This window comes from Amblyraja radiata, chromosome 10 (assembly GCF_010909765.2).
Source record: "Amblyraja radiata isolate CabotCenter1 chromosome 10, sAmbRad1.1.pri, whole genome shotgun sequence".
NCBI classification, from domain to species: domain Eukaryota; kingdom Metazoa; phylum Chordata; class Chondrichthyes; order Rajiformes; family Rajidae; genus Amblyraja; species Amblyraja radiata.
In genome coordinates this window covers 22,820,271-22,841,702 of record NC_045965.1, presented here as the reverse complement: position 1 = coordinate 22,841,702, position 21,432 = coordinate 22,820,271, and the positions used below count along the sequence as shown (strand labels likewise).

Sequence of the window (21,432 nt, the reverse complement as noted above, 5' to 3'; positions counted from 1 at the left end):
CTGTTCTGGTCGTTCAGCTAGACTCATAGAATCAGACAGCATGGAAATCAGGCCTTAAGCCGACCGAGTTGCCCCCCACCCACCCCTTAGCTAGTCCCATTTGCCCAACCTTTTTGGTTACCTCTTCAAAAAAGTCAATCAAATGCATAAGACACAATCCCTCATGTACAAAACCATGCTGACTATTCTTAATCAGTCCCAGTCTATCCAAATATATATATTCATCCCTCAGAATTCTCTCCAGTTTAAAGTGGCACAGCGGCACAGCGGTAGAGTTGCTGCCTTACAGTTCCCGAGAACCGGGTTCAATCCTGACTACGGGTGCTACGTGTTTGTATGTTTTCCCGCTTGGGTTTTCTCTGGGTGCTCCGGTTTCCTCCCACATTCCGAAGATGCACAGGCTTATAGGTTCATTGGCTTCTGTAAATTGTCCCTAATTTGTAGGATAGAACTAGTGTATGGGTGATTGTTGATCGGCATGGACACGGTGGGCCGAAGGACCAGTTTCCATGCTGTATGTCTAAAACTTAAACTTACCCTGTACTTATCATAAATGTTAGTTTTACTGGTCAATACTTCTAAGGCTTTTCCCTGGAGCCCTTCTTAAACAGTAGCACCCTCCAGTCATCTGACTCCTCACCCATATCTAACGATGATTCATATATCTCACTCAGGACTCCCCCATTTTTTTCTCTAGCTTCCCACAATATCCTCGGGTATATCTAATCAGGCCTGGGAGAGTTATCTACCTTCATACACCATAATATGTCCAGTACTTCCTTGACAGTAAAACGGACTGTCCTCAAGACATCTCCATTAACTGTCCAAGTTCCTTATTTTTCATGTTTTACTCCACAGTAAAAACAGAGGAAAAATATTCATTAAGTATCTTGCCCATCACCTGCGGCTCCACACAGAGAAGACTGCGTTGGTTTCTGAAGAGCCCCATTCTCTCTCTAGTTTCCCTTATTGTACATAAAATCTCTTGGAGTCTTAATGTTATCTGCCAGAGCTATCTCCAGCCCCCTTTTTACCCTCCTAATTTCCTTCTTAAGTATTTCCTTCTCAGTCCCCTAAATTTTCCGTCGGGAACCCGCTTGATCCCAGCTGCCTATAACTGGCCCATGCCTCCTTTTTCCTAGCTAGAGTCTCACTTTCCTCATCATCCAGGATTCCTTACTCCCTGCTGCCTTGCCCTTCACTCTAACAGGAGCATGCAAGCCTTGAACTCTCACCATCACTCTTTTAAAAGCATCCTATTTTCTAGATGTCCCTTTGCACACAAACATCCTACTTCAATCAACTTTAGCAAGTTCCTGGTCTAATACCATCAAAGTTGACCTTGCGCCAATTCAGAACCGTAACTTCAGGGCCTGCCTGCCATTATCCATAACTATTTGAAAGCTAATAGAACTGTGGTCGCAAGTCCCAAAAGACTCACCCACTGATACTTCAGTCACTTGCCCGTCCCAATTTCCGAAGAGTCGATCAAGCTTTGCCCGCTCCCTTGTTGGGCCCTCTACATATTGCTTAAGGAAACTTTCCTGAACATATTTGACAAATTCAACCCCATCAAAGCACTTGGCACTATGGCAGTCCCAGACTATATTGGGAAAGTTCAAATCCCCAACTATGACAACATTATTAGTCTTGCACTTGCCTTTAATCTACTGGCATTTTCATTCTTCTAATTCCCATTGACTATTTGGCGGGGTCTATGTTACACTCCCAACAACATGATCATCCACTTTTATTTCCCAGCAGCACCCATGTGGCATCACTAGACAAACCATCTATAATGACATCTCAGACTACTGCCGTGACATTCTCCTTTATTAATAAAGCAACTCCCCCTCTCTTTTACCCCCACCTCTGTTTCACTAGTACTGCCTGTACCCTGGAATATTAAGCTGCCAGTCCTGCCCCTATTTTTGTGTTCTCTGCTGGAACTGTTTCAGAAGCAGAGGACAAGATTCACAATAACTGAAGGAATCTCTGACAGTACATTGCGCTTTCAGATAAAGATGCCACGTCTCTCACAACACCTCTGTTACACCATCAAATTTCTTTACTTATCTCAGTAACATCCTCTACTACTCTATACCTTCATCGTTGAAGTTATTTTGGTCTTTACCCTCCTCCCTTTTTTTCTCTCAAAGCATTTTATATAAAATGTCACCAACTGGAAATGTCAACTGTCTCCCTTTCACTTTAGGTGGTACTTTTACGGTATTTATTTAATACTCAGTATTAACTCTATAAAACTGATCTGCTTGTGTTTGATTAAACTTTTTTAAAGTTTAGTTTTAGTTTAGAGATATAGCACGGAAACAGACCCTTTGGCCCATCGAGTTTGCGCCGACCAGCAATCCACGTACACTAGCACTATCTTATGCACTATGGATCATTTACATTTTTTACCAAAGTTAATTAACCTACAAACCTGTATATCTTTGGAGTGTGGGAGGAAATTGAAGCTTACCCAGGGAAAACCCACACGGTCACATGGAGAAACTACAAACTCCTTACAGACATCACCCGTAGTCAGGATCGAACCCGGGTCTCTGGTGCTGTAAGGCAGCAACTCGACTGCTGCGCCACTGTGCTGCAGTAATTCCAATATAATTCCAAATAGAACATAACATTGACAGATTTTTAAACACCCTTCACTTTTGCATGTATCTGCTAAAAACATAGAGAAACATGTTTTGATTTTCCACAGATGTTGAAAACCGTATACACCTGGCAGATTTTGACCAGAGTGTGTGTTTTGATAACAATCCAACTGTGAAGATATCCGAAGGGACCTGGGAGGCATCCGAAATCCTTCAGAAACTGAAACAACCGCAAACACCAACTTTTGAAGCGAGTGAGCTATTCAAAGCAGATCTACAGGTCCTCTTTTTCTCTCTCTGAGTCATTTGGGTAAAGGGCCAAGGTCCTTATTACAGGATGGGAAGAGTGAGAGCAAAAACATGGCTAGATTTGGTCAGATCATCCACTTGAGACATTGACTCTGATGGTCTCAACAGATGCTGCCTGGCATGCTCTGTGTTTCTAAAATGTTTCTGTTTCAGGTTAGAGTGGGCCCAAGGGTACAGTTGGCAAGAAGAGCAATTAGCTGGGTACAGTGAGGATTTGGAAAGTGAAGAACTGGTAAAACAGCCTGTTTAGGGATTCGAATGAACAAAGGAACAGAGAAATCAAGAAAGATGGCGGGAAAGGTTGACAGTCATCTTTAATATGAAAGATGTTCTGTATTCATCACCTGTGTGAACAGTCCATTAATATAATTAGTGTGTTGTGTCAACTTGACTAATCTTATATATCTGTGATGTTTAGCTGTTAAAAGTATAGCCTAATGTATAGAGGAGCTGCCTGATCAAGACAGTGTTGTGTAAACCACAGGATTATAGGTTTTGCTGTTGGTTTCCACTGAGTCTATGTTCTCCAGAGATGCTACCTGACCCGCTGAGTTACTCCAGCACTTTGTGCCCTCAACTTGAGAATGTGGGTGTAATTGGAATAGTGAGGTTGAGGTAAATTATTTAACATTCTTAAATTGTGGAATAACCAACCAGAAACGAGGATAATGATAGATTCCGTAATAGCTTTTAAATGTTTTTTTTTTAATTGCATGTCATTAGGACAATGGGAACATAGTACATACGTGAAGTGAGTGATCTCTTATATGCAATTTCTACCATTCTATATAATTGCAGTCAATGAATGGTGCAACCTAAAACAGGATATATTATGGGTACGATGGATTCCTGGATAAGTTGCTGGATCAACAGCCAGAGTTGTTGACCATTGCTCTCACTGAGGTGGCAGGGGAATTATCACCATTAATTAAATATATCTGGAATGTGAAATAGAGCTGTTCTCAGCAACAGTAACCGTGAAACTCTTAAACGGTTGTAGAAACTCATCGGCTTCACTAAGATAATGCCCTTCAGGAAGGAGAAGGAGAGCTCCCAGACTGGCCTATATGTGACTGCAGACCCACGTCTTGTGGTTGACTCTTAACTGCCTCCTCAGTTTAAGGGCAATAACAGTCAGATAATAAATCTTGGGAATTCCAGTGGTATCTACTTCCCCAGAACCAATAAAAAAGAATTGAAATAACTATAAACTATTACTTGTCTCTATATTATGTAACATAAGTATGCATCCTTCCCTCAGGATATAGTTCTGAATTTGTTTCCCTTTCTGGACAGGCTTTGGGACGGCTACTGCACTTTCTAGTAACTCAAGGAAAAGACCCTTATAAGAGTGATGATGATTTGTGTGAGAATAAGCCATCCCTTGACGAGGAATTGTACAACCCCAGGAATGCTGAAGTCCGAGATTTCATAGAGGGGTTGCTAGCTCCGGCGGAGACCCGGATTACGCTCCAGGAGGCTGAGCAACATCCGTACCTGTGGAAAGAAGCAGAGTGAGTCAGATGAGCACAAAGAATGCTGTGTTTGATAGTTCTCAAGTGTACGGTAGGCTGAGATGACGTATATTCTATTTGAATGTTAACAATTTGAGGAGCACCAGAATTAAACAAAATTATATTTTTCAATTGGCCATCTCTGCAGCATAGAACTTTACAGAGGAACACATGGATAACAGCGTGGTTGCAATCACTGGGTTGAAGCCAACACAATTTGATAGTACGGGGACCTGTTCCCAGGGCACAGCAGCAGCAGCAGCTTTTGCCTCCTATTCTGCCCTTAGTGGGAAGGAATTTGAAGTGGACAAGGAAAGCTGATTTTTTGTTAAGAAAGCATTTTGTGAGTTGGACCACACAGTGGCCATTGAGTAGAGCTGCTGCCTCACAGGTCCAGAGTTTAAGTTTCAATCCTGACCTCCAGTACTTTCTGTGAGGAGTTTGCACGTTCTCCCTGTGATCACGTGAGTTTCCCCTGGATTCTCTGGTTTCTTCCCACTTCTCAAAGATAAACATGTCGGTAAATTAACTGACCTCTGAAAATTGCTTCATATGTAAAGGATGTAAAGTGACTAGTGGTGTGCCTCAGGGTTCGGTGCTGGGCCCGTTACTGTTTGTCATCTACATCAATGATTTGGATGAGAGCATACAGGGCAAGATTAGCAAGTTTGCTGATGATACAAAAGTGAGTGGTTTTGCAGATAGTGAAGATGGTTGCGAAAGATTGTAGCAGGATCTGGATCGATTGGCCAGGTGGCCGGAGGAATGGTTGATGGAATACAGAGAAGTGTGAGGTGTTGCATTTTGGGATGTCGAACAAGGGCAGGACCTATACAGTGAATGGTAGGCCTCTGGGTGGTGTTATAGAGCAGAGGGATCAGAGGTGCATGGTTCCTTGATGATCGAGTCGCAGGTAGATAAGGTGGTCAAAAAGGCTTTTGGCACTTTGCCCTTCATCTGTCAGAGTATTGAGTATAGAAGTTGGGAGGTCATGTTGCAGTTGTATAAGACGTTGATGAGATCGCATTTAGAATATTGTGTTCAGTTCTGGGCACCATGTTATAGGTAAGATATTGTCAAGCTTGAAAGGGGTCAGTAATGATTTACGAGGATGTTGCCAGGACTAGAGGGTGTGAGCTTGAGAAGTCTGGGTCTCAATTCCATGGAGCGCAGAAGGATGACGGGATATCTTATAGAGGTGTATAAAATCATAAAAGGAATAGATCGGGTAGATGCACAGTCTTTTGCCCCGAGTAGGGGAATCAAATACCAGAGGACATGGGTTCAAGGTGAAGGGGAAAAGATTTAATAGGAATCCTAGGGGTAACCTTTTCACACAAAGGGTGGTGAGTGTATGGAACAAGCTGCCAGAGGAGGTAGTTGAGGCTGGGACTATCCCATCGTTTAAGAAACAATTAGACAGGTACATGGATAGGTCAGGTTTGGAGGGATATGGACCAAGTGCAGGCAAGTGGGACTAGTGTTGCAGGGACATTGTTGGCTGGTGTGGGTGAGTTGGGCCGAAGGGCCTGTTTCCACACTGTTGTATCTGTATGACTTTATGTAGGTGAGTGGACCTAACTAGTGACATTAATCAACTTCTGGTTTTCACTTCAGGAAGAGCAAGTTTGTCCAAGACCTTGCCAATGAAGATGATGTAGCAAAACGGAAAAAGGATAGTGAGCTAGTAGAGATTCTGAATGAGGCCGGCGAGAACGAGGAAAGATCATTTCACAAGTGGACAGCAGAGGTAAAACATTTAGTTATCTAAGGAACATTGTGCTCTCTGGAATGGTGGGCTTTCTGAAGAATGTAATCTGAATATAATTGATTGAAATACCACAGCTGGATTTGGCAAACTGTTGAATTGGTAGAGGGGGATAAGGTAGTTCACATTACAATTCCACTTTGTTTCTGTTATTCAATGATTTCGAAACTCGGGGGACATCAGTGGACTAGTCCCCACTGCAGCTGGGAACATACTGGGTGTTTAAGAAATTGGAATGCAATACTTAGTATTAGTATTAAACACCATGGCAACACTGGATGGTCAGAGGAGTGTTACAATTCAACAGTTGCTGAAGTAGCCTAGTCAACCTATCCGATCACCCAAAACCTATATTTCCAGATCGAGTTTGCAACTCCCTGGTCTGCCATTCCATCTCAGTAACCTCTCCCCTTCAAAAGCCTTTCCTCATGCAACCACAGGGGATGCGACACCTATCCTTTTACCTCTTCCCTTCTCACCATTCAGGGGTCCAGGTGAAGCCGTGATTCACTTGTACTTTTTTTCAGCTTAGTGCACTGCATTTAGTGTTCATGGTGTTGTCTCCACTATCTGGAGAAACTAAATACAGGTTAGGTAATGGCTCTTCAGAGCACATCTGCTCAGTCTGTAGTGGTGACCCTGAGTTTCTAATTCTCCATCCCTATTACACTCTGAGCTCCGTCTTTGGCCTCTTATAACATTCCTTTGAAACCAAAAATAACATTGAGGAACAGCATCTCAACTTCCATCTCTGCACTTGGCACTCAACACCAAATTTAACAATTTCAGATAACCAGCCTTTCCTGTTTGTGTTTGAACTGGCCAGTCCTGATCAAGGCCATCTACCTATAACTAGCTGTTTTTCTCTACAGATGCTGAGTATTCCCAGCATTATTTTACTTCAGGATTCCAGCAAATAGTGAGTTTTGTATCTAACTTAGATGACATCAACAGCATTTCTGTCCCCTCAACACTCATCTCCACCCCACTGCAGTTCTCTCCCCACTCCTTTCTGATATGTTTGTGCTCTCACTTTCCCAGTTTTGAGCAAAGGCCACAATGAAACGTTAATTCTGTTTCTCCCTCCATAGATGGCTGCTTGACCAGCAGAGTACCTCCAGCATTTTCTGTTTCTATTTCAATTTTGCATCAGCAATTTTTCATTTTCAACCAATAGCAGGCTATTCAGTTGTACAAAACCACTATTACTGGGTACAATAACTAAGAATAAACCTGGTTTGGCCTCTTTGCACGCATTTGAAAAGAAGACAAATGCAACTAATCTACCTCAGAACCATATATAACTGCAGTCATACCAGATTTGGTGAGTCAGTTATTTCAAAGTCCAGTCAAACAATGAATGATCAATTGTATTCCCAGAAATATAACTTTTACCTTGTTTGGACTGGTTCACCATCATTTACTCCCAATGGTGGGATAGATCCACTAGGGCACACACTTGCTCCAGATTGCCATAAATCTACAACTTCAACAATAGACTTCATGAGGTATTGAGGCATCAGGTCAAACAAGGGCAAGGAAACCTGATTTTTATTTTTAAGCATTTTGGGCTAAGTGGGGGGAGGGGGTGATCTCTGATAAGGTCAGCATTAATTTCCCATCACTAATCGCCCTTGAGAAAGTGATAGTGAGCTGCTTTCTTGAAACTTCCCACTCCTTCTGGTGAAGGTGCTCCCTTGGCCCTATTGGGGAGTGTGTTCCAAGATATAGAACCAATGGTGATGAAGGAGCAGTTGTTAACTGATCTCAGAGAGAAGAGAGAGTTTCTGCGGAGAGAGAGTGGGGATGATGGACGTCGTCCGTGGACTAAGTGAGTCGCTTGGTCCTCGTCTCCTCTCAATCATAACATTTGTGAAATCTGTAGACCAGATTGATATGCCGTGAAGATGCTGGAAACGTGAAATGAAAAGAGAAAATTCTGGAAACATTCAGCAAGTCTGGCAGCAACTATGGAGAGAGAAACAAAGTTAATCTTTCAAGTTGAAGATCCTTCATTGGAAAAGATTGAAATATAATTTTCTATTACTGGTTAAAGGTCATCGACTTGATATGTAACATGGTTTCTATTTCCACAGATGCTTCTTAACCTGCTGAGAGTTTTTAGCTGTCTGTGTTTAGTGTCATCTTGTGGCCTGGAGGAGCAGAGGACACCATAGGAATTTCAAGGGCAAAGAAAAACAAAGTGAATTTGAAATGATAAAAAAACTCATTCCCTTTACTTTAGATAGACACGGAAGTTTTGGATGACATGAACATGGGTCAAAGAAAGAAGCCGAACATGGGTCAAAGTAAGAAGCCAAATGTGAAAAATGTTTACAAAGACACCACCAATGATCTCCTGAAATTCATAAGAAATTTGACCCAACATTTCAATGAAAAAGATGAAAGGTACTTGACATTTTTGGTACTTTTTGATTTATTGTGCAGATTTGAATCTTAAAAACATTTCCAATGTTTCTCCTTTTCTTCAGTTCTAACAACTGCTATTGAAGGCCAGAGTATAAGATGTAGTTACAGAATCATAGTCATTTAGGTGATGTTTCGGGTCAAGACCCTTCTTCAGACTCATACTATATTTGACCTATCGAGTCTGTAAAAAGCTTGTGATGGAGTTAATGGAAGTGCTGTTGACCTTTACTCAGTGACCTCTGATTCTATATGTAGAGTTGTGGCCTTGTGTTAAAGACATCATTCGGTGCATGATGTCTTTCATTGTAAAACACCATCACCTACATTGTCCTAGTTTAAATCAAAGATTTGAATCTGAATCTGTTATTATGCGGCAGTAACAGACTTCTGATCTCTTGCAACTGCTTGAAATCTGATCCTGTATTGTTTTCCTTTAGACAGCTTTTACCTTTGCTTAAATCTAAATGTATTGCAGTATCATTCTCTCTCGGTTGCTCTGATCTGGAAACATAAATTTTATCTTTTAAAAATGAAGCATTGCATTCCCTTTGGATAAATTGGGGATTTCTGCCCAAAAGCCCTTTAAGGTTTGACAGGGTAAATGTGGGGATATTGCCCTCAGATGCAATCTGCAGTCAGTTTCATAATAAAGGGTCGACTCAGACTCAGATGAAAAGGAATTTCTTTATCTAGAGTGCAGTCAACTCTTGGAATTATCTACCCGGGGATGAAGATGGCCAGTCACTCAGCATGGTTCAAGGCAGAGGTTGACAGATTTCTGGATATGGAGTGGATCAAGGCACATGGTTTTGGTACAGGAAGGTCCTTCAGGGGCAAAGGATGAGCCGTAATGCTGCTGAATGGCAAACCGTGCATCAGGGGATGATATGCCTCGTCCTGCTTCTGCATCTCAGGTTCTTATGGAGACACAAGGAACTGCAGATGCTGCTTTACAAAAAAGAGGCAGAGAGGTGCTGCCTGACTCGCGGAGATACTCCAGCACTTTGTATCTTGTTTTCTCAGGTTCTAATGTCTGTTTTCAGCCATTGTGGACAAACATGAGCCACAGTGATGAGGAATGGATCGAGCGGTATCTGGATTTATTGTGTAGGGTCTTGCTAAAGCAAATTCTATGATCTCGTGATCTGACAAAGGAACTCCTGACAACTGTTGATGTTTTAAACCATGGTTGAGTGCAGAGTATATGGTAACTGGGGCTGCGTGAGGAAGGCTCTCACTGACTAAAAACGTACATTTGTTATAATGTTATTTTTTTCAGTATCAAGAAATTAGTTGGAAGCCCAGAGACGTATTGGCTTTGCCGTTTTCCAGATTTCATAATCTCGCTGTACAACGCTGTGAAGGACACTCAATGGAACCACCACTTTCCAAACCAACAACCGCAGCTCCTGCTGCCAACGCCGTCTCCCTCTGGTGGTGCTGCACAAGACTGTTGAGCTGTCAGTCAACATCCCATGCTTCAAAGTGCAATGCACCAAGAGAAATAGTGCTTATTGAGTGCTTTTCATCCCCTCGGGATGTCAATGATGTTTGGCAAACATAATGGCAGCCAATTTAAGGAAATTGGTCTGCAAATAGACAGTTTTCAGCCTCTACAACCCACCCCACCCTCCCCCAGTCAATACCATTGCTACGTGTGTCGCTTGTCTCTTTATCACACATATTCAAGGGTCAAGAGTGTTTTATTGCCATATGTCCCAGATATATCCTTACTTGCTGCAGCACAACAGAATATGTAAACATAGTACACTGTAAACAATATCATAAACGAGAGAGAAAAAAAGTTCAGTGTGTGTATATATATAATATATATATATATGTACACACATATATATATTAAATATATATATTTACACATACACACATATCTTTCCATCCTTTCCACTTCTCAACATGTTTGTTTGAACACATTTTCCAGTTCTGTTCGAGTCACCGGCCTTAAATAATAAGGCATATAAGATGCTGCCGGACCTTCTGAGTGTTTCCAGCATTTTCTGGTTTGATTATGGGCCTGAGATCATTGACTCCCAAGATCGGCGTCTGTAGGTGATCATTAATCTGATAGCAAGGCAGGGTTTGAACCCACAACCTACAGACCTGGAGGAGAGCTTTCTCTCCATTTTACGCAGCTACAATGGCAACTTACATAATCATTTAACACCAACAGTGTCTCAACCTCCTCCCTCCATTCACCTAATTTTACCTACAGCACAGGGGGAAGGCAGGGGACTAAAATATAGATTGCAGGGAAAAGAGTGGAGGAACAAAGGTTTGGGTTGGGGAAGTGAGGTGGAAGCTGAGGAGGCCAGAATGACTAAGGACATGTCGAGTGGGAGGCAGGATAGTGTGTCAGGCAGGGTGGTGTAGATCCAGAAGTGGCCTGGGTTGGGTTATCCTGGAGGTCGGGTGGTGGTGTGTCAACTTAACTGTCGTTCTCCCCTACTTGACTTCCTCCTTTTCACATATTCTACACTAATTTCTCTGTCTCCCCATTTCTTTAGGCAAGTTTCCTTCTCGGTTTATTTTTTCCTCCTTTCTCTCCCAGCGTATCAATGCTGTGCTTTTGGCAACAGAGTGGGAAAGAATAATGTCACTTTTCATTCATCCTTTGCTTACACACAGCTCTACCTCATCTCTTCCTCGATGCTTTATGTGATCAGTCCATTTGCATGACATCAAGGACTAGACGAACTGCAATAAACTCTGAAGTCATATGTCTCTCACATTAGTAACAACCATTAAATCTATTCAACTCCTTACTGGCTTTGAGGCTGGACAAGATGGACATTCCCATCTTATTCTCAACCAGCTATGAAGGAAATAACTATATTATTTGCACTGATTACACAGACCTCCCACCATTAATTATCATGGAGACAAGACTCCCCATCATTGACTCCATCTACACTTTATACTGCCTTAGATAGGGTATTATCTAATTAACCTCTATCGCATTGTGGACATTGGAGTTTGTCTATGGAAATGGTGTGCTCTAATGTTGAGAACTATATTCTGCACTCTGTATCTTCCCATTTACTCCATCTATTGTAGGAGTTTGACTTGATTGTATTTATGTGTAGTATATCTGATCTGTTTGGATTGCATGCAAAACAAAGCCTTTCACTGTACCTCATACACATGACTGCTTTAAATGTAAACCTAAACCTTTAACAATTACATTGGAGGGATGAATTTTGATATTTTCTTCAATACAATGGGAGCAATGGGAGCCTTGCCCAAAAGCTGACACCCCTGGCAGTGCCGTACACTCTGCAGCGTTGCACTGGGAACGGCACGGTGATGCCAAGACCATTTCCTTGTAAATCTCTGCCTCCACTGGCCAACAATGTCTCAGCAGCTGGTTGATTCCATGTTATAAAAGCAAAAGGATTTTGGACTTCTGAAATAAAAAATTACTGGAAACACACAGCGAGTCCAGCAACATCTGTGGAAAGAGAAACAAAGCTGCTGTTTCAAGTTGAAGCTCCTTCATCACAACATAGGACAGTTATTGACCTAAACCATTAAGCATTTTTCATTCCACACATGCTGCCTGACCTGCTAAGTAATTTCCGTTTTATTACAGAAACTGAGCATTCAGTTTTTTTTGTAAATGTACTTTTAAAGATTAAACAAAGAATAAGGATGAAATCATGAACTTTGTGGTTTAACAGCTATTGAGAGACCGAAGTCACACTCAAAATGAAGATTTCTCAGTTATGTGATAAATAACGGATTTAAATGAAAAGTAGAGGGAAAAAGGGGTGCAAGCCATTTCACAGATAATAAGCAACAGATTTAGTAGAGGAATTCATGTAAATCAACAGTTCCTCAAAGTTTTCAGATCAAACATAGAAGACAGGTCCAGGATTAGGCCATTCGGCCCTTTGAGCCAGCACTGCCATTCAATATGATCATGGCTAATCATCCAAAATCAGTACCCTGTTCCTGCTTTTCCCCCATATCCCTTGATTCCTTTAGCCCTAAGAGCTAAATCTAACTTTCTCTTGAAAAAATCCCGTGAATTGGCCTCCACTGCCTTCTATGGCAGATAATTCCACAGATTCACAACTCCCTGGGTGAAAGGTTTTTCCTCATCTCAGTCCTAAATGGCCTACCCCTTATTCTCAATGGGCAATCCTATTGAGAATGAAGGGAACAATGATTTAATCCACTCAATACAGAATTCTGAGAATGATTTGTTTGGAACTAGGCTTGCTAAAAAGCTAAAGGCTGTATGCAATGGTTAATTCTGATATAAACTAATGCTCTGTGTCACATTAAAGATTTTAAAGTTAGTCCATAACTGGCTTATTGTGTGGTTCTTCCTCATTTTATTTCAAAAGTAAGAATTGATTTGACAGATTTTCAGGACATATTTTTAGTATAATCCCAATCTAGTATTGCTGATACTTTAATGTATGTATGGGATAGGGCTGATTGTAGGTGAACACATGGAGAATCTTCAAAAAACACAACAGCACCAACTGTTGTGCAATGTCCATATGAAACCATTGTTGTCTAAACAAGTACATTTGGGATCAGGATTTGGTGTGATCACATAACTGAAATCTTTGGTTGCATTTTACCGTAATGAAAAGATCAATTTATTTATTCCCAGGATCTGATCTGTCAGGCTGTAGTTTTCACTGACAACTGTGGTTCAGGTCAAACAAAACATCTTTATTTTTATTTCAGATTTCCAGCATCTGTGGCATTTTTGATTTTCATTTGCCGTGGTTTAGGTGTTTGGTGAAATAACAAATGGTATCATAAATTCTTGATGTCTGCTCTCTGTTCGTTCAGCTGAAGCCGCAGTCATAGACCATAAGGATTGTTCCTGTTGACTTATTTTCATGGCATCTCTGGGAAACCGTTGACTCCGGCAGTTTTGTGAATATGTAATGAAACAGAAGGAAAACAGATGGGACCAGGTGTTTTGTGGAGGGGCTTGTTCACAGTGGTCATGTCCACCTGTCCTGCCAAAGTTAATTATCATTGACAATATCTGCAAACAGATGGTACAGATCCCAATTGCAAACTAATAAATAACTCAAGGCAGCATCTGTGGAGAGAACTGCGTCAATGTTCTGCAAATGTAATTGAAGCAGCAAAGGATCAATAAATGTGAGGAAGTGGAAACAAAGAACTGCAGATGCAGATTAATACACAAACGGGCAAAATGCTGGAGTAACTGAACAGGTCAAGCAGTATCTTTGGTGAACATGGATAGGTGACATTTTGGGCCGAGACATCTGAAGAAGAGTCTCAACCCCTAACATCACATATGAATGTTCTCCAGTGATACTGCCTGGCCTGCTGAGTTACCCAAGCACTTTGTATCCTTTTATCAATAAATGTGACAGAAGCATATGGGGAAAAATTGGCAGTTTCTTGAGGGATCCACGCCATAAAGTGTTTAGGCCAGATTAGATTCAGCCCATCAACCTGCTCCCTATTCCGTTCCCTCTCTTACCTTGTTCAGTTCTGGAGCACCTCATTCTTCAGTATAGTCTCAGCTGTCTCTGGTAGTGCAGTGAGACAACTCAACCCAGCCACCCTGGACAAGGTGATATGGTTTACATCCGTTAAATCTGGGACTATTTTCAGTTTGTTAATTGTTACAGAAACCAAGGCACTAAAAAGCTATGTACATTGAAACAAGTAAAAATATTGAACATGCCTATAAGTATAAAGCACCACACAATATTTAGACAAATAAAACCATTAAAGTAAAAATAATTGTAAAGTAGTTTGGCTTCTCTTTTGCCTCCTAATCCAACAGTTGATCAGTCTGGCTTAATTAGTACAATACAATACTAATACAATACCTTTTATTTATCATTTGAACCTCACATGAGGTTCAAACGAAATTTGGTTTCTGCAGCCATACAAAAAAAGAACCAAGACACCCACCAACACAATTCAATTCACATAAACATCCATCACAGTGAGTCTCCTCCTCACTGTGATGGAAGGCAAAACTTGTCTCTCTCCTGCTCTCCATCCCCCTCCAGAAGTCGAGGTCAAAGCCCCCGGCGGGCGCTAGGAGGTCCGCGGCCACTCAAAGCCACGCCGGGCGATGTAGGGCCCTGCCCCGGGTCTTGATGTTGGAGCCCCCGGCGGGCGCTAGCAAGTCCGCGGCAATTTACAGCCGCGCCGGGCGTTGTAAGGCCCCGCTCCAGGTCACTCTGAACCCCGCAATTCAAGCGGGAGAAGTCGCCGCTGCCGGTGCCCCGCAAAACGGTCTCCCACCGGGGACCCGCGGGCTCCCGGTGTCACCATCCACCGGAGTCGGGTCGCAGCAGCTCGCCGCCGCAGCTCTCCACGCTCCGAAGCTGGGCAGTCCACGGAGGTAGGTCCGCAGCTCCACAGGCTCCGTGACTTCAGCCCCCAGGTCGCTACGGTCCGAGGCCGCTCCACGGCGCTAGGCCCCAACGGCAACGGAGACCCGACAGGGAAAAGGTCGGGTCTCCATGCAGGGAAGAGATTTAAAAGTTTCCCCCACCCACCCCCCTCCCCCCACATATACACATTTAAAAACCCGCTACAAACTAAACCCGCAACAGGACAAAATAAAATGGTGAATGAAATGTAGAGCAATGTATTACAAAGGTCAAAGAAAATTGAATTGAGAATAAATAGTCTACAGAGAAATGTGCACAAATCTAAAGAGAGCAAAATCTTGGCCTGATTCTCGGACCATTGGTAATATAGCATCTACTGTATACTATTAATTTGGACGAGAATGTAGGTGGCATGATTAGCAGGTTTGCAGATGAGACAATCTAGTTCCCTGGTCCACAAGTTAATGTTTTAAATTGGAGTAAGGCTAATTTTAACAGTATAGGACAGGAGATGCAAAAGTTGACTAACCCCAGATATACTAATCTATAAATAAGATGAAGGAGACAAAATGAACTGAAGATGCTGGATAATTAAAAAATCGCAAAGAGCTGGAGTAACTCAGCAGGTCAGGCAGCATCTCTGGAGGACACAGATAGATAATGTTTTGGGTCAGGATCCTTCTTCAGACAAGACGGGGTCTCTATCCAAAACGTCACAATCCATGTCCTCCAGAGATGCTGACTGACCTGTTGTTACTCCAGCACGTTGTAATTTTTTCTCATCTTAATTACATCTTTCATCCAATGATGGCACTTTACCATCTCATCACTGAATGTGTGTCATGTAGATTCTGTGGATGTTCATAGCAAACATTCAGATGTATTTATAATGAAAGATTTCAAACAATGTAAAGAATGAATGAAGAAATAACAACACTCACCTGATAGTTGTCACAAGATGTCTGTAGCTCTATTGTCTGGATGTAAATGGCCACACACACACGAGTAAGGACAGCAACAGCATGTTCATCTACAGGAATGGCACTATACTCCCCTCTGATGAGGGAGAACACTGTGCAGCCCTACAAGAGGTACTGCTGTAGGACTTACTAGCTGCCCCTCTGTGACTAGTCTCCATCTCATGGAGCTGCCACTTACCTGCTCCAACAGCCGCTCCAGCTGGTCCCGATGCTCTCCGGCACCCAACCGGCTCCAATGCACACGATCGCTGGCCATCGCGGCTGCTCCTGAAGCCGTTACTCCTGAGGCCGCTCCTGCTGCAGTTCCTGCAGCCACTCCATCCGGCTCCAATGCTCACGGGCAATGGCCGTCACGGCTGCTCCTGCAGCCAGCCCAGGATTGACTCTCGGTGTTCCCCTCTGATGAGTGAGAAACTCTGTGCCGCCCCACAAGGAGTACTGCTGTGGGGCTTATTAGTTGCCCACTGTGGCTTTGCCACTTTGGAGTATTTCCACTCTGCAGCCCCACAAGGGGTACTGCTCCTGCAGCCGGTCCAACCGGCTCCAATGCTCTCGGGCACTGGCCGCTCCCGGCTGCTCTTTATCCTGCATGCTGCAGCCGCTACAACCGACCTCGGTGCTCACGGGCACCGGCCGCTCACGGCTGCTCGTCATGCTGCAGCCGCTCCAACCGACCCCGGTGCTCACGGGCACTGGTCGCTAGCGGCTGCTTGCCATCTCCTCCAGCCGCTCAAATCGACCCCCATGCACACGGGCACTGGTCGCTCGCGGCTGCTCCTCTCCCGACCGGCCGGGGCCGGCGCGGGAGCGAAGTCGGGAGCGAAATCGGGCACAGCTGTTCCCATTACGGGAGATCAGCGTGCCGTTTGCTGCTGCTGCTGCTGCCGGCTGCCCGCAATTTTGCGGTTCTCCCCCGCCAGCCTCTTCCAGCCCCTCGGACCCATGTATAGGTCCGTGGGGCTGTAGTCCGAGTCGTCGGAAATGACTGCTCCAGAAATGCTCCACCGCTGTCGGCGTGCTCCTGGAGCTGAAGTCGGCTCCGGCTCCCGTTTAAGGGAGATAGCAGGGACCCGGCCGTTGCTGGCTGCCTGCAGTTCTGCAGACTCTCCCCAGCCAGTTTTCATCAGCCTTCTGTAGGAAAAAAAAAAGGTAAGTAAAAGAACGACGTTCCCTCACCTTACTGTTGCAGGTTCAACCCCTGCCGTTTGGGAGGAACGTCCTTCCTCCAGCAATGACGAGTTCGAATGCGTGTAGCGTAATGATACGCATGCGTCCTAGCGGGGTTCTTCACGTATGCACTCACGTGACTCCGAAGTAAAATCCTGTACCTGCCTTCTCTTGAGGGGGGGAGGGGGGAAAGAGTGGGGAGGGAGAGTGGAGGGGGAAGGGGGAGAGGTGTTGGGGGAGTGATGGAAGAGGGACAGAGGGGTAGGAGGAAGGGGGGGTGGGGTAGAGAGGGAAGGGGGGTGGGGGAGAGAGGGATGGGTGGGAGAGGGATGGATGGGAGAGGGGTGAGGAGAGGGAAACCGAAATTAAGTGCAGGAGTAGGCCATTCGGCCCTTTGAGGCTGCACATCCATTCAATATGATCATGGCTGATCATTCAACTCAGTATCCTGTACCTGCCTTCTCTCCATACCCCCTGATCCCTTTAGCCACAAGGGCCACATCTAACTCCCTCTTAAATATAGCCAATGAACTGTCCTCAACTACCTTCTGTGCCAGTGAATTCCAGAGATTCACCACTCTCTGTGTAAAAAATGTTTTTCTCATCTTGTCATAAAAGATTTACCCCTTATCCTTAAACTGTGACCCCTTGTTCTGGACTTCCCCAACATCTGGAACAATCTTCCTGCATCTAGCCTGTCCAACCCCTTAAGAATTTTGTACGTTTCTATAAGATACCCCCTCAATCTTCTAAAATCTGGCGAGTACAAGCCGAGTCTATCCAGTCTTTCTTCATATGAAAGTACTGACATCCCAGGAATCAGTCTGGTGAACCTTCTCTGTACTCCCTCTATGGCAACAATGTCTTTGAGCATTGGGCATTGTGACATCACACGATGGAACGTTCACCAGGGGCTGGGGCTGGGGCTGCTTCTCTGGGTGAGATGCCAGTTTTTTTTTAAATATTGGGGGGGGGGGGGGAGAAGGATTTGATTAAAAATGTGTACATAAACTCGACAAAATGTAATCAGGAGTTTCTATAAGATCCCCCCTCAATCTTCTAAAATCTAGTGAGTACAAGCCGAGTCTATCCAGTCTTTCTTCATATGAAAGTCCTGACATCCCAGGAATCAGTCTAGTGAACCTTCTCTGTACTCCCTCTATGGCAACAATGTCTTTGAGCATTGGGCATTGTGACATCACACGATGGAACGTTCACCAGGGGCTGGGGCTCCTGCAAAGGTATATGTAAATGAATCCATTCCGATTGGACAAATGTGAACATCAGGCATTGTGACATCACACGATGGAACGTTCACCATGGGCTGGGGCTGGGGCTGCTTCTATGGGTTAGAAGCCAGTTTATTTTTGAAATATTGGGGGGGGGGGGGGGGGGGGAGAAGGATTTGATTAAAAATGTGTACTTAAACACAACGAAATGTAATGAGGAGCGGACACTTGGAAAGAAAAGTGAGTTCTCTACCGAAATGGAAAAGATGTCGGCGATTCTGCGTCTGGTTTCGGAGTTGCAGGGAATCAAAGGAAGAAAGGCGGCCGGCAGCCGTTCATGTAAATGGTTCCATTCCGATTGGACATCTGTGAGTATTGGGCATTGTGACATCACACGATGGAACGAATCAAAAGGCAGAAAGGCAGCCGGACGGCAGGCGGCAGCCACAGACTTCCCCACTCATCGTTTGAAACTCCAGTGTATAGGCCCAGAGCCATCAACCACCCCTCATATAAATGCTTTTGATGGAGAGGAGGGCTGTTGGACTGGCCTGAGTACACCATTCCAGTCTTTTGCTGGCAGCGGACTTGGGAGTGCTGGTGCAGTATTCCCAAAAAGTTAATTTGCAAGTCGAATCAGTAGTAAGGAAGGTGAATGCAATGCTAAATTGAAATTTATTTTGAGGGGGATAGAAATACAGAAACAGGGATATAATGTTGAGGCTTTATAAGGCACTAGTCGGACCATATTTGGAGTATTGTGAACAGTTTTGGGCCCCATATCTGAGGAAGGATGTACTGGCGTTGGAGAGTGCCCAGTGGAGGTTTATGATTACGATGGTTTGGTTAATATATGATGAGTATTTGACGGCACTGGGCCGGTACTCACTAAAGTTTAGAAGGATTTGTGGAGACCTCATTGAAACTTACTGAATAGTGAAAGGCCTGGATAGAGAGGATATGGAGAGGATGTTTCCACTAGAGAGAGTCTCGGACCAGAAGCCATAGCCTCAGAATAAAAGGACTTACCTTTAGAAAGGAGATGGGGAGGAATTTATTTAATCAAAAGGTGTTAAATATGTGGAATTCATTGCCACAGAAAGCTGTGGAGGCTATTGATGGTGCCAGAACAGTGACCTTGCTCTCAACGTCAGTAAGACCAAGGAACTGATTTTTGGAAGAGGAAGAATGAGGATCCACAAACCTGTCTTCATCGATGGGACGATGGTGGTGAGAGTTAAAAGCTTCAAATTCCTGGGCATGCATAGCTCCGAAGATCTGTCCCAGCATATTGATGCAATTATAAAGAAAGCTCATCAACGCCTCTACTTCCTTAGAAGATTGGAGAGAATTGGTATGTCAACAATCAGAATGGCAGGCAGTGGCGAGTGGAGTGCCGCAAGGCTCGGTGTTGGGGCCGCAACTGTTTACCATATATATTAATGATTTGGAAGAGGGAATTAGGAGCAACACTAGCGAGTTTGCGGATGACACAAAACTGGGTGACAGTGTGAACTGTGAAGAGGATGTTAGGAGGTTGCAGGGTGACCTGGACAGGTTGGTTGAGTGAGTGGGCAGATGCAATATAATATAGATAAATGTGAGGTTATCCACTTTGGTGGCAAAAACAAGGGATTATTATTATCTTGAGATTATTATCTCAATGGGGTTAGGTTAGGTAAGGGGGAGGTACAGCGAGACCTGGGTGTCCTTGTACACCGGTCACTGAAAGTTGGCGTGCAGGTACAGCAGGCAGTGAAGAAAGCTAACGGAATGTTGGCCTTCATAACAAGAGGATTTCGGTATAGGAGTAGAGAGGTTCTTCTGCAGTTGGACAGGGCTCTGGTAAGACCACATCTGGAGTATTGCATACAGTTTTGGTCTCCTAATTTGAGGAAGGACATCCTTGTGAATGAGACAGTGCAGCGTAGGTTCACGAGGTTGATCCCTGGGTGGCGGGACTGTCATATGAGGAAAGATTGAAAAGACTAGGCTTGTATTCAGTGGAGTTTAGGATGAGGGGATATCTTATAGAAGGCCTACTTGACATCAACCTTTCTTTATATCACTTGAACATCAATTAACCCACTGAAAGTTCTCCACGCTGCCTTCAATGTAAATATATAATTTCTAAAATACACATACCAAAACTGTACTGTATTACTAAATACTTAAGCTTATTCAACCTGTCCAATCCATGCCAGGTTTTGACAGGGCAAATCCATGTATTGCATTCCCCCTCATTTCTTCATAGCCCTACATATTCTTACATGGCCACCAACTCGCTTTGATTCCTTTTGCCACCCACATACATTAATGGGTTAAATATAATGGCCAATTAACCTACCAGCGTGTATGTAGGATATGGAAGGAAACTTGAGCACCCAGGGGTAACCTACACAGTTATACGGAGAATGTGCAAATTTCACACAGACAACACATTCAAATGGGAATTGGTGAGTATTGGGAAAGGAAAAGTTGGCAGAATGAAAGAGGAGGGGGAGCATTTGCTGAGCCAATTGAGAGACAACATCTAAATCTGTCTTTAATTTGTGTACTAGTCATGTCTACTATTTATTTCATTCCGCTTACATGTTTTTCCTCTACTCGCTAAATTTTTGTAAGGTGTCCTTGAGACTCTTGAAAGGCGCCCATAAATAAAATTTATTATTATTATTATTATTATTATTAAATGACCTGTTGCATCATAGATAATTCCAATATTATAACTGTAATTGCAATGTACTGTATAAGCACTTAATTGGACATGAAGCACTTTGAAATGCGAAAGGCGAATGTACAAGTGCAAACTTTTATTTATTAAAGATAGCAAAATGAGTTTGTATCCATTGTATAAATGGAGAGGTTCCAAAGCTAATCAATTTCTGTGAACCTAAGAGTGAAATGTTCACTTGAAGATTCTGTTATGTATAAAAGTAAAGCAAAGCATTCATACTAAATGTAACTTTCCACCATCTGTCAAATATAATGCAGTTGTATTGAGCAACATCTGGGTTATGTTACCACGCCCACAATACAGCATTGGCTATAG

At 43.6% G+C, this 21,432-nt stretch overlaps 1 protein-coding gene across 1 annotated transcript in view; it reads left to right on the top strand.

Annotated features, from left to right (window-relative positions):
- rnasel (ribonuclease L) overlaps positions 1-10,093 on the top strand; it is a 33,918-nt gene extending 23,825 nt beyond the window's left edge. The window contains exons 3-7 of the mRNA XM_033028342.1: positions 2,723-2,895; positions 4,221-4,438; positions 6,056-6,188; positions 8,452-8,615; positions 9,916-10,093. Of these exons, the coding sequence (XP_032884233.1) occupies positions 2,723-2,895; positions 4,221-4,438; positions 6,056-6,188; positions 8,452-8,615; positions 9,916-10,093 (866 nt within the window). The remainder of the gene's footprint in view (positions 1-2,722; positions 2,896-4,220; positions 4,439-6,055; positions 6,189-8,451; positions 8,616-9,915) is intronic.
- Positions 10,094-21,432: the final 11,339 nt, after the last annotated feature.